We start from the raw sequence: 14,408 nt of genomic DNA on the forward strand, positions 1-14,408 counted from the left end.
ACACCAAGATTGAGAGTTCGATCTCTGGTCAGGACACATACAAGAAGGAACGAAGGAATACATAAACAAGTGCAACAAATCGATGTTTCTCTCTCTTCCTTCCTCTCCCTCTAGAGTCAATAAATTTAAAGAGAATAAAAATAAAACTGAGAATAAAAATAAAAATAAAAAAAATAAAGATGTCTTAAAAACCTTTAAGACATCTATGGAAATGACATGTATATTAAGTAAATAGGGTAAGAGTTCTAGTATACTTGATGTAGAATGGGAAATGTGCTAACTTGGTGACTTTCAGCCTTTTGTCAGTCTGACAAAAATAGGTATAATTTTGATACATTCACAACAGACAATAATTGTTATATTGGCAGTTGTCATTTTCTTATTTGACAATTTAAGGGAAAAGAGGTCAGTCCCTTGACTAAATAGTCAGGTACTACATGCTTTAAAATTTCTTGTGGCACACCAGTTGAAAACCACAGTGCTAACTGCTTTCCTTTACTTGTTAATTTATGTGTGTGCAAAAGTTAGGGACATGTAAGATTAGCACTAAGTAACTAAAAAAAAAAAAGTAATTGAAATTTTATTGATAAAAGCAAATGTCAAGAACCCAGAAAGGAGGGGACCTAGTACTGTGTGGACTTTGGAATATTTCACTATTTTTAAAACAATCCATTTCATAATAAAGGAGGACCCCATGCCACATACGGTTCTGTCTCCCATGGAGCTCAGCCTTTCCCTTGAAAAGTATTTGATCCAAACAAACCATCTCAGCTGCTGAGTAAATAAGCCAGCAGTTCTCCAACCCCAGCATGGAAGCCAGGCAACCAACCTGTCATTTCTAAAGGCAGTCTTTCAGTTGAAATATTTCTGATTTTGAACTTCCCAGTCACCAAGGTTTCACTGTAGGCCACCAAGAAGCATCTTTGAAATTCTCACATGTAAAAACATGTTAACTAAAGTGATAGTAATCACATCAGAACAGTAGCAAAAAAGGCTGGGGAAGGTAGAGAAGAAGCTGGTACACTCTCTCATATAAGCCATCTTTTAACAGATGGCTTCCTTAAAGCTAAGAGTCCCATTGAAAGGATCCTCAAAGCAGGTTTCCCCTGACAGGGGAACTTGCCGGAATGAAAGAGGGGAAATAACCACTTCTCAGAGAAACACAGTTCCCACTCACCATCATAAACACAAAGGAGATGGTCATGAGCAGCGTTGCTATGGACACCACACTCTGACCTGCTGCTATGGCCAGGGCCATGGAACTGGCCGAATAAGCCACCATCATAAGGGTGAACATCATGATGAAGAAGGACTCCACCACTGGCTTCAATCCTTAGGGAGAAAAGAGGAGATTAATCCAACCACCTAGGTCACTGTGCGTCTGGGATTCATGGTTTATTGTGCAAATATTTTAAGAAACAATTACCAGAATGAAAACTTCACCCTCTATCCAACCACCCTGAGTCACCAATTTCATTGTGCCCCACATGACTGCATAGAGTTATTCAGTTTTCTGGTTTACACTACTGCATGAGCACTTTTTCATGTAACACCTGTGCTCCTTGTTGTGTATTATTAACAGTTGCTGGGGGCCTCGGATGAGGGCTGGAGACTACACATTGCCTGGACTTCTGCTGCCTTCTCCCTGAGAAGGACACTTGTCAAGAGCACATTCTTTTCACCCAGGCAGCCTCGCATTACTCACTGTTTGCTCTAACTGGGGGAGTGAGGAAACTGGGGATATCAGGATGACGCAGCACTTTCACTATCTGAGGGAGGGTTTGCAGAACGCAGGTCCCTAGACAGAGTACCATAAAGCTGGGGATTCAGGAAACACCTTCTAAACTGTAATGGCGTACTATTCCACGTCACACACTCTGAAGAGTTTGGGACAGCCGTAGGAACACTAGTCAGGAGCCTGAGGATCCAGGCTGTATGCCTAATTCTTTAAGACACATCCCTCCTTTGTAAAATGGGAGTTGAAACTCAATCAGTGTGTCTTCTCCTATGGTGCTTTGCCAAAATTATATATATTACTAGTGTCCGTGTCCGTGTGTACAGTGAAATATATGTAAATTCCGAGGCAGTGAGCCTGGGGAGAATCCTTAACACAATGCACACATGAATCTGTCTTCATGGACTAAAAATGTATTCTTACTAAAACAATAAACGCCAAAAGTTGCTATCTTTCAGTTTGTATACCTGTGTGTATACAGATACACACACATACACATATACACATAAGAACATAAATATATAGGTAATAAATATCACAGCTCCGGCCCCTCCATCAAAGTCTTAATCACTTATGAATTCTTTGCATGTCTGTATATGACACAAGCCATCACTGAGTAACGTATCATTTTATGAAAGGTATAAACATTGGCGTGGGAAAGTCTTGACATAAATGTGCTCGGAGAACAGTTATTTCGGAGTGGACACAACAGACAGCGGCTTCCTTATCTCATGGTTTGTTTTACAACTTTGAGAACCAAAAACATTCTTGCAAAAAGAAATCAGCCTCCCCTCACATCCAACACGACAGACAGGTACTTTTTGTCTTATTGCTTACCTAACAAGAAGTAGGTTATACAAGTAAATATAATACTTGGTAACATCCTCATGGGTAGTAAATCAGATAACAGTTTCCCAAAGAAATAAGATGACACTCTGTAGTATCCACTGATATATTCATGCCTAAAAAACAAAAATTCATACCCCGCAGCCCACATGAGTTGAGGAAGGCACAGACCCGGTGATTAAGCCACTTGCTCCAGAGATCTGCTGCCACCAGGGGTCTGTCAACTGCAGCTTCCACATCCCCCAGGTTAACCCACCACCCTCACCCAGTCAGCAGCAGGCACCATCTCAGGGGCTCGCCTCCCCTGACACATCACTCCCGCCCCGCTCTGTGCAATGACCCCTCTTCTCACTGTAGAATTCCCCCCTAAGGCTGCCCACTTTGCCCTCGGAACCTCCACTCCAGGTGAACGCATTCTCAATCTCCTCCCTCCCCTCCAACACTGGATTTCCTTGAAAGGCAGCACCTCCGCAGCTGATCTCAGCAAAGTCACAGGGGCTTTGCTTTCTCCCACTTCTGATTATGAAGGTGGTGCTATTCCTGACACCCCCAGTGCAGCCCAGGATCACTAAGCCCTTTTCACTTCTTCCGTTCCCGTGATGGAAAAACAACATGGCACGTCTGCCTTCAGTAATCGTGCCTCCCAACTGTAGACCCCTGTCAGCCATCAAATCCTCTCTTCTCCCCAGGGAGGACCTAGATCCCTCCTCTTCCTGACATCCTCCTCCTGTGACTCCCAACTCTGCCACCAGCGTCTTCATCCTCTCCCTCTGTAACGACTGCTTTCCTCAAGCACGTACACATGGGAACATCTCCTCCAACTTTGAAAACATGAAACCAAACCAGCCCGCACTTTATTTCAGGCTTCCTCTGGCTCTTTCCATTCTCCCTTCCATTGAGGGATAAGCTTGGTCTATATTCTTTGTCAACTTTACATCCTCACTTTCAGTTTAGGGTTTAACCTAGTTCTTTTTCTCTCTAAGCCCTCAAAACTTTTTTATGTGAAGCTCATCATGACGTCTTAGTTGCTACAACAAAAGCTCCTTTTCAGCCTCTATTGCTTGCATTCCCCGCACCATTTGCATCTGAGGCTATGCCCTAACCTTGAAACTCCTTTTGCCTTGGTCACAGGCCCCTTATGCTCATGATTCCCCTCCCATTGGTCTGACCAAGTAACCCTGACCCTGGACAGCCCCCTTCCCGAAACAGAGACACGCTTACATAAAGAGCTTCTTCTCAACCACGAAGAGCTCCACGGATGATATACTACTGAAACACTGGTTGGTTGTCAGGAAGAAGAACACCCCAGCTCTGCAATGAGAGAAGACAACAAAAGCACCGCAATCAATCAAACATTCTTAGATCAATCTTCTACCTGCAATACTCTTTCAAGTGATATCTTATGGCATTGAACAAGTGTTCAGGTTAAAACAGTGAGGGGAGGGAAGTATAAGCCCCCTCGGGTCTCTCCCCATCCCAGTGTCTCCCCAGTGGGGACCCTGGGACTCCATATGGCACAGGTGAAATTCACAGTCCTGGGTTGCCATGGATTGAACTGCTCCCATAGGGATGTTGAAACCCTACCACTCAATGTGAAGGTATTTGCAGGTAGCATCTTTGGAAGGAAGTTAAGTTTAGATGAGGTCATGGGGGTGGGGCCCTCATGATGGAATCAGTGTCTGAAGACAAGGAAGAGATGTCAGTGCTCCCTCTGTGCCACGTGAGGTCTCAGCAGGGAGCAGAAAGCCCGAGAGGGCCACTTCAGAACCCAGCATGGTGGCACCCACCTCTTCCGAATTGTAAGAAATAGATATGTATTGTTTAAGCCATCCAGTCTGCGGTTGTTATGGCAGCCAAAGTGATGATTACAAAGGTCATAAAAATGCCACCACCTTTAATTTTAACTAAAGAAAACACAAATATCATCCTAATGCATGAACAGAGAAGTAGTCAAAACCTGCAAAGGTTAGAAACCTCTCTTAGCCAGTTTGTCACAGTTGAGTAAAGAAGGAAGTAAGACAGGAGGGGACCAAGTGAAAGACAGTGGAGGGAAAGTGCCACTGACACCTCATTATGCACATTCATCTCACAGTCATGAGAAGAACCTCGTGTTGTCCTTGACAACCCGCTGCCAACGTGGCTTCCTGTGCGCTCAACAGGAAAGCAAATCACGCTTCTAAAGGAAAATTAACTTGTGCATACTTAAGAGGAAGACTATTAACGCTTCCCTCTCAGTAAAATAAGGTCTAAAAAGAAAGTAGTCAGTTCACTTGCACTTTGATGGAACTGTCCATTTAACGAAAGCATGCCAGCATCCCCAAACAGTGTGCACTTCCCTGCACAACCACACAATTTAATTGACATTAAGGTTGCAAATTGAAACTAAGAGAGTAAGTGGCACCTTATGTAAATCTGAGCGTACAACCCCAAAACAGAGAGTTCGTAGATACTTAATAATTTTTTTACCACCAATAATAGTGGTAATAATAAAGATTTAAAAGTAGATGTTTATACAATAATGAATAAGTGGAATATAGCCAGGCCCAGTACAGAAGCAGCTATGCAACTTTTTATAATTTTTTTTAAAAGCCTAATATCAAAGGAATAGCCTGTATCAGAAAGAGGGGACATGGCAACGTTCAGCTCAGTTTGTTGAGTCTTTCTTCTAACAGTACAATAATGTTCATAACGATTCTGAGCTGGTAGATAGGGAAATTCCTTCTAAATAATAGGATAATTTATTTTATGGTAAAAACAGCTTTTATTGTTAAAGAATTTAATGTATTGTAATTCCTTTTAAGGTGGTCGCCCATGTCATTAATATCAACTTAAGGATCCCGATACATTTTTTAAAGACCTTTTCTCTTCATGCACATTATTTGCTTAGCTCTGACCACAACCCTGTACAGTAACCATTAGGTGAAAGAGGCTCATACTCTACACATGATTAGAACCCAGCCTGTCCCCTGTTTGAGGAAAGCATCTCGGGAGTGGTTTGCAAAGTGGCGCTTGTTTTAAGATGTGCAATAACCACCTGCAGATTTTCCAGCCCGCTGTTCTACCCTAGTTTCTGAGAGTGAACTGCAGCCACCAATGACAACTGAGTTTTACTTCAGTGTCTAGTTTAGCTCTGCCACTGAATGTGTAGACAAATCATAATTGCTTCCTAGTTCACAATTACAAAAATTTATTTTATAGTAAATACCTTTTGTTAAATAATTTAATACATTCTAAGTCTTTTCTGGTAATACCCCATGTCACAGCTTGGAAAAACTGAGTGCCATTCACCTCGCCACATCAAACACATCAAAAAACAGAAAGGAAATTAGTTCATAGGCAACAAAACAAATTAGACAAATTGGATTGTGACAAAATTTAAAACTCTATTTATTAAAGGACACTATCAACAGACTAAAAGACAACCCACAGAATAGCAGAATATATTCACAAGTTTATGTACAATAAGGGGTTAGGAACCAGAATACATAAAGAACTTTAATAGTTCAACAATAAAAATGTCCAGTTGAAGAAAAAGGAGCAAGTGGCTTGAATAAACATTTCTCCAAAGAAGATATACGAAAGGCCAATGACCACATGAGAAGATGCTTAGCACCACTAATCAGTAGGGAAATGTAAATCAAGCCACAATGAGGGTGGCTGTTACAAAGAAAAGCAGTAAGTGTTGCCCAGGCTGGGGAGAAACTGAACCCTTGTGCCCTGCTGGTAGAAATGCAGAATGATGCAACTGCTGTACAAAAACAGGATGGAACTCCCTAAAAAAAAAAAAAAAAAAAAAAAAGGCCAAATGATCCAATAACTCCACATCTGGATATATATCCAAAAGAATTTAAAGTGAGACTCAACCACATATTCATTTGTACACTCATGTTCACAGCAGCATTATTCACAACAGCCAAAGGGGGAAACAATCCGTGTCTCCATGGCAGATAAATGAGTGAACAAAATGTGGAGAATAAAATAGACAAAATATTACAAAGGAATGTTACTCAGCCTTTAAAAGGAAGAAATTATGACACATGCTATGACATGGATTAGTCTTGAAGATATTATGCTAAGATAAATAAGCCAGTCACCTCAGGACAAATACTGTATGGTTCCATTCATACGAGGTACCTACAGTGGTCAAATTCAGAGACAGAAAGAATAATGGTGTTTCCAGGGGCTGGGGAAAGAGGGACTGGGGAGTTAGTGTTCAATGGGTATGGAGATTCACTTTGGAAATGTGAAAAATTGTTCTAGAGTTGGATGGTTGTGATGGTTGTGTAGGCAGCAATGCTGACTCTTCGGTTCTTGATTTGAGCAAAAAAAAAAGAATTCAGAGCCAAGGACTCTTGTGTAAGAGGAAATTTATTTAGCATGCAAAGCAAAAGCACACTGAAAAAGAGGATCCCAGTGTGCTGCTCAGAGAACTGCCTTAGCCTTTTAGAAATAAAGTTACATAGGCAGAGTATAAGTGAGCCAGCTGGACTGCATGGACTCAGGAAACAAGTTACAGAAGCAAAAGAAGGGCCCTGAAAACAGGTTCAAGGGGTTATTAGCCCGAGACAAGCTGCCCTTGCCCACTGCCCTTCTGGTTTCAAGTCTTGTGGGGACCTTCAGAGCTTAGGAGAAAGAAAACAAAATTACATACCTGAAAACAGAGGCTGTGGGCTTGCTCTAGGGAGAGAGTGCCTGCTGCATCCTTTGTCATCAGGGTTTTTATAGGTTTTCTAAAAGCAGGAATTTTAAGGGATGTCTCAGGGGAGAATCTCATCAGCTTTCCAGGTCTGTCTTTTAGTAAGCTGATGCATCGAAATGAGCATATAGGGTCAGGATCATGGTCTGTGCTAGAGTAGGGGTCACTGAGCACTGCAGCTGGTCCTCATGCCAGCCATGGTGTCGCTTCATCTCACTTTTCTGCCTCTCTGAAACACAGCTGAGGCCTAGATGTTATCTGCAGTTTGACCAAAACTCTGTCTCTGTGATCAACAGACTGGAGGTTTTCTCCTAAGATTATTTGATGCTGACCAGAAGCTTGCTGTCCTGAGGGCTTAATGTTTAAGGGAGTGGTCATTCAAGGAAGAAGGAAGCAGATGATTTAGGGTGCTTGATGAGGCCAATATGCATCAGCTGTCTCAGTTCCCCATTCTACTTGCTAAGGAATTTTCTTAGATTCTAACTATCCTACTTCAGTTGCAAAACAATGTGAGTGTAATTAATGCCACTGAATTGCCCAGCTAATTGCCACTGGATCGAAGGGTAAACTTTATGTTCTGTATATTTTACCACTATAGGAGGCCTGTCCAGAAAGTATACAGCCATGCACTATGAAAAATAGAGACATTTATTGAAGAAATACAAGATACAAGAAACATTGTGCATAGGACAATGACACTTCAGTCCCCTTTAAAGTAGGCACCTTGGGACCTCACACAGTTCTCCCAGCATCTCTTCCACTGTTCAAAACACTGCAAAATCCTTCATTGGAATCACTAGCAGATGCCCCGTCATACCTATATATTCCTGAATCTCACAGATGGTCTGAAATCTCTTCCCTTTCAAAGGTGATTTTAGTTTTGGGAAAAGCCAGACATTGTAGGGCACCAAATCTGGGCTGTAGGGGGGTTGGGTCACCTGGGTGATTTGATGTTTCACCAAAAAACTCTGCACTAGACCTGATGCATGAGCAGGTGCATTGTCGTGATGAAGCTGCCAAAACTGCGACCACTTTCATTGTATTTCATTTCTGATCTGAGAAAGCACATTGAGGTGGTACTCTTTTATTAATTGTTTGGCCTGGAAGAGCTTATACTTGTGATGAACAACACCTTCCCAATCAAAAAACACATTAACATGGTCTTGATCTTGCTGTGACTTTGTTGTGCCTTCTTCAGGCATGGAAAACCAGGCAACTTCCATTGGGATGACTGGACCTTCGTTTCTGGATGGGAGCTGTAGGCCCACAATTAGTCTCCAGTTATGACCTTGAGGAAATCTGGTTCAGTGGTTGTAGTTTGAATCAAGTCATTAGCGACTGCAGCACAATGTTCCTTCTGCTCTAATAGCAGAAGCTGCGGAACAAATTTTGTCACAACACATTTCATGCCAAGATCCTGCATCAAAATCTCAGACAGTAGTTTTTGGAATCCCCATATCAGCTTCTAGTTCTCACACTGTCAGTCACCGATCTTTGTTGATTGTGCCTGTACACATTGAACATTCCCAGGTGTTCTGTTTGCTGTAGGCTTTCCAGAACATGGAGCACTTTCAACAGATTCTCAACCAGCTTTGAAATGTTTGCATCACATTTTTATTTGTGCTGCACTAGTTGCATCATCCCTGAAAGCCTTATGAATCATCCAAATATTTTCCACGGAGAAATGTTCAAGCTTAATGCAAAATTTTATGGAGATTCATCGCTCTACTCGCTCAGTCATTTTGAATGTGATGGCTACACAGTACACATGCTCACTCAACAGTGTCTACCACCCCCACTGACTAGTACAGTGAAGTCATCATTGTTCATGCATGCTCATTCCAGTCCACTCTCCTTGGCTGCCAGGTTACATCAATGTAGTGCAAACTGTTTTTGTTATATTAACAATGGCTGGACATTTTCTGTTCATATAAGAAAATTACCGCTTCCATACATCTTTCAATTCACTAACTTATTCTATTCCTCAATCTATCCTGTACTTCTCTGAAATTGAAATTTTTAATGGATTTTTTAAATCTTAGAAAAAGATACAGCTCTTTTTCAAAATCAAGATCCAAATGCACTTACCTATTCTGAATTCCTGTAGGATCATTTTTCAGATCATAGAAAATGGCACCAATAACCAGTCCCAGGATTACTGTTACAATTACCTTTTCAAATAGAAAAAAAATAAAGGAGTTTCAACTAAAGGTAAAAACTTTATACAGCATTTATTGTTACCATAAGCAAATCACTCCAATGAGACAGATATTTTAAATGACGTGGCCAAAGTCCGTGGGAAAATATAAAACAGTGCATGTTATTAGACTGCCCTCTAAATTAAAATAAAAATTAATTTATCTGTGCACTGGGGAGGCTGAAGGAGAACAAAGTAGACTACTAGTGAGCATCATAGTTGTACAGTATTTCAAGAGGTTCAAGCAACAACAGAATATTAAAAATATTCTTAACATTAAAAACAAATACAGTTTTTAAAGCACACAAAAATGAATACAATTTATAAAGCACACATAACAAAATTTCCAACAATGGAGTTTTGCACAATAAGGAAGTAGCAGTAACCAGGGCCCATCTATGAGGTGGGGGTGTGGGGAGTCTCCATGCCTGCATGGAAAAGAGCATTGTCACTGTCACCAAAGCATTTAGTCAGCTTTATCTGAGGGCACCCAAGTGCTTCCATTACCCATTCTCCTATCACTGCTTCTCCAGCAACCTCAGCCTGTAGGGCCTACTGCCCACATCAGATAAGCTGCCGATTCTTTCCCACTCTTACAGCCTTCATTTAGTCTGTTTGATGAGTTCAAGGAAGACTAAATAAACATCACTTTTGTCCTGAAGATTGATAAAGTGTCTCTTAAGAACATTTCCATAAACAAAGGGTTGAGTTATATTATCATATAATTTAAGGAAATTCTATTTATTGTACTTTTACATGGTATTAAGTGTAAAATATAAGAAAGAGTAATCAAAAGAATATATCCTACTATGTATCTTGGAACCTTCAAAGTTAAAAAAAAAAAATCTCGGTATTCCAACAGTGCAATGGTATCCAGACATTAAGTAACTTTTCAAGCACACTTTAGACTTGAAGCAAACCAAACTGAAAAACAGACCCATGATTTGTGAAGGCTAGTTTGTGAGGACCATGGTCTGGAAAAAAAAATGATTAGAGATGGCCTTTAAAAATTCCATTGTTAATAAGACATAAGAAATTAAAAAAAAACCTCTTACCCTGATATACTTTAATTACCCTCAGAAAACATTGTAGCTTGTGTCAACAGATCAAGTTTCCAAAACAAGTGACGATGACTCCATCGACACGTGTGCATGAGCATGTACACGAGTCCATAATTTCACAAAGTATAACTGTAGGAATATCATAACTTTTTAAACTGGACACTCCATGCTCTGTCTCTTTTGCATTCAAACTTGGTATTTTAGACCACCCGATTATTAGTTTATCATTAGGAGGTCGCCTAAAAGTTTCAAAGCTCTAAAAGTATTTTCAAAGTCAGCTTTCAAATACATTGACAAAATGACTGATCCAGCAATACTGTCATACTTCTACAAGATATTTCTGCATCTATGTTATTCATTCCTGTGGTAAAAATAAAATAGACAAAGTAAATACTGCACAACAAAGCCCACAAAGACACCCTGTCTGTGTGTCTGTGTATCAGGCCTCCATTTTGTACAGAAAAAAATCCCCTAAATATGTGACTTTATCTTTGTTCTAATGTATTTACCAACATTTCTCAAGGTGAGCTCTGAGGAATGTTTATGGACAAAACTACAAAATTTAATCCATACTTAAATGTCTATATGCTAATAGAAATGATGAATCTCCAAGAGATATGATAATTTTTCCAAATGGATTTGGTCAGAAGACCCTTGGCACATTAAATGAACATTAAATCTTCTTATATAGACTACCTAATTGATCCAAGATCTTCCCAATACAACCTCTGGTTACATGCATTATCAGAAGCAAAGTGGGAGTTGTGTATATGACAAGTTCAAACTTAAGTACAGCTATAAGACTACAGGTACATGATTTATCAGTAAGAAGCCATAAAATGTTTTTACAGTTAAACATGCAAATGTTTAGAGAAGCAAATGACATACATGCCAGTTTAAAAACCTAAAACCAGGGGTCAGAGAGCTACGACTTGCAGTTCAAAAAGTGTCCATCACTGATTTCTGTCCGGTCCATGAGATAACAGTTTTTAGCAATTCTTAATCATTGGAAAAAAAAAGAGAAATATTTCTTGCCACATGAAATAGTTATAAAATTCAAATTTTAGCATCTATGAATAGTTTCATTGGAGCGCAGCCATACTCATTTATTTCTGTGTTATTATAGCTGCTTTCTCGTTGAAGTGGCAGAGTTGACAGCCTGACACAAAGACCTCATAGCACGCAAAGCCTAAAACATTTACTATTTGGTCCTTATATAAAAGGTCTGCCTACTCCTGCTGCAAATTAATATCCCAGTATTTAAGCGTCTAAACAAGATCCATACCACTCCCTCATTCAGATGCTCAGAGATGCGAGGTTCTATCCGTATTCTATGAGATTGCCAGGGCTCTGAACACTGCTGGAATTCCTTCAGTGGAATTGAGTTCACTGAGGAGGCAAGCAGCTGAACATGTGACCTGGAGGTACTAGGCCTGGGGTTTGCAGCTGAAGGAAGCCTAGCACCCAAAGGTGCAGAACTGTGGTGTATTAGAAAGAGTTTCACACTTTAATCGTACCTTGACCAGAACTACAATATATGTGACTTGGACATGACACTTATAAGCCACTTTTAAAGGCAAGAGAAATTGGAGTTCTTTTCCAAGTCAAAAACATGATGCATAAATCACACTACAGAATGAAGTCCATTACACTGTCTCACTGGTGACCAGTGGGCAACCAGGTTGACCTGATTCACCACACTTGTTTCCAAATGACATCAAATCCACTCTAAAAGAATCCACTCTAAAAATTTACCCTTACATAGATGGTACACAAAACTACTCATGCTATGACAGAAATGCCAAATAACAAGTACAAACAAAATTTGGAGCAATTAGCAGTGCATCTCAAAGAGGAATCTAGACTCTCAGTATTAACACTTAGAAGGCAACACTACTGAAGTATGAAAATTATGCTACACATGTTAATATGTCAGTAATGGTTCATCAGAGCCAACTATGGGTCATCTTTTAGTAGTCAACAGAAATTCAATGACTGGTAATAAAATTAACAAAAATAACTGTCTAAATGTGTTTTCTTAGAAATGATGGACCAACACACTGAAAATACCAGGGTTTTGTATGACAGGGAGCTTGAGAAAAACAAAAAACCATAAAGGAGTAATAATCAACAACTCAACAACTCCAGCCCAAACAGGAAAAGCACATGATTTCATCTTAATGAGGAGAAATTTAATCTGAAAGTGAGCAACAGCCTCACTGAGCACAAGTCAAGCTTGCTCACCACCTCTGTGTTCCTCGCAAACTGACTGTGGTGCCTGGTGTCTCTCAGAGCAGAACCCCCAAATGCGGAAGGTCAGAGATAAGGAATAGCCTTTGCACACAGGCTCTTCCCTCAGACAGCAGCAGCCCCTCCCACGCTCAGGTGCACTCACTGACGACCAGGTGAAGGCTTCCCTGACCACCTGACTTAAAATGCAAACCAACCCCTTTCCCTCTCTCCTGCTTTCCCCTCTCATTTCCTTCTTTCTCTCTCTCTTCCTTTCTCCACTTCCCTGCTGAAAGTTTCCCCAAAGCCCATTTTTCCTTCTGCTACACTATACATTTTATTTCTGTAGGAATTTATCAACTGTCTCTCCTCATAAGAAAGTTTGTTCCAGAAGAGCAGGGATTTTTGTTTTTACTCATTTTGTTCACTGCTGCGTACAAGCTCCCCCATGCAGTGCATGCTCAATGGGGACTTGTTGACTAAGTCAGGAAATGAACATGTGCAGCTACCAGAAAACCACAAATGCGATTTAAGAATTCTTTACTTCACCATTTTTGAATTAAAAAATTTCTGTACAAAAGTGATCTATTACAGCTTGTCGAAAGCAATAAAAAATTTTAATTAGGTAGTCCAAAAAATGCTCAAAAATTTTTCCTGTATATAATAACTGTGTTTTATTTGTTCTATTGACTTTCTATATTCCAAATAGAGTAGGGATAAATAAATGGAAGGGTGGGTAGAAGATAACCATAATCGTAAAATAGATTATATCAGAATCTAATGCTCACATGAACTTTCACAGCACAATTAGAAGAATCTGTCAGGTTACCTGAGCTATGGAGGCCTGGGGATTACCCAGCAAGTTTTTGAATGAACGCTTGGAGATCCATCTGAGTTGATGGCAGAAGGAGGTTGCATAGGTGATCTCCTTGATGGCCCCACTCCTCTTCTTCTTCTGAACCTCTGAGAGTCGATCTAGTTCAACTTTCGTTTCCCCGAAGAAGGCAGAGTTGACATAAAACTCAGCTAATTTTTCTATGAGTGGCTTATCTCTCTCAGAAGGTTCTTCAGTCTCCTTGGCTTTGGAATAAAAGTGGACAGAGGAAAATATTAATAAAATAACTGATGTAGCCATTTTCCTGGAACCCCTTTCTTAAATTCTTCCCTAACACTTAATTCTAACTTGAATATAAAAATTATTAGATTTGTCATTGCTTTATACATTAGAAAAATATAGTTAATTGTCCTGACTACTTCTTTAAGCCACTTAGCCTGTGGTATTCTTGTTACCTCAAATGGCCTAAGACAACTGGTATCAGAGAGCACCATTAGTAATATAAATTCCCAAAGCCACATTTCCATGAGCTACCACACTGCTCAACTCCAGGCAATTCAATTAGGCAGTAATCTGTGACTCTCAGCAGATGCACATACCTTCACCATCTTCGTCCTCTCTGTTTAACAGCACAGCAGAGGAGTCTCCATTAATGACATCGAGGAAGAAGTCTGCAGGGTTATTATAGGGCTCACAGTGGTGACCTTCAAAAGAAGGCAAATCAGATACATAAGAAAAACAATATATATGTTGAAAAAGAAAAAAAAGCTGCAACTTGGACTAATGCTCCTAAAAGCAAGGCATCATGC

General features: G+C 40.2%; 1 protein-coding gene across 5 annotated transcripts in view; it reads right to left on the reverse strand.

Moving 5' to 3' along the window:
• The window catches only part of LOC112317713 (broad substrate specificity ATP-binding cassette transporter ABCG2), a 109,452-nt gene that overhangs the window by 22,530 nt on the left and 72,514 nt on the right, over window positions 1-14,408 (reverse strand). For all 5 annotated transcript variants that reach the window (XM_071221255.1, XM_053922329.2, XM_053922326.1 and 2 more), the window contains 6 exons: window positions 14,199-14,303; window positions 13,594-13,844; window positions 9,366-9,448; window positions 3,803-3,892; window positions 2,573-2,697; window positions 1,178-1,332 (listed from right to left, as the gene is read on the reverse strand). In XM_071221255.1, coding sequence (XP_071077356.1) covers window positions 1,178-1,332; window positions 2,573-2,697; window positions 3,803-3,892; window positions 9,366-9,448; window positions 13,594-13,844; window positions 14,199-14,303 — 809 coding nt within the window. The remainder of the gene's footprint in view (window positions 1-1,177; window positions 1,333-2,572; window positions 2,698-3,802; window positions 3,893-9,365; window positions 9,449-13,593; window positions 13,845-14,198; window positions 14,304-14,408) is intronic.

This window comes from Desmodus rotundus, chromosome 4 (genome assembly GCF_022682495.2).
Source record: "Desmodus rotundus isolate HL8 chromosome 4, HLdesRot8A.1, whole genome shotgun sequence".
Taxonomy (NCBI): domain Eukaryota; kingdom Metazoa; phylum Chordata; class Mammalia; order Chiroptera; family Phyllostomidae; genus Desmodus; species Desmodus rotundus.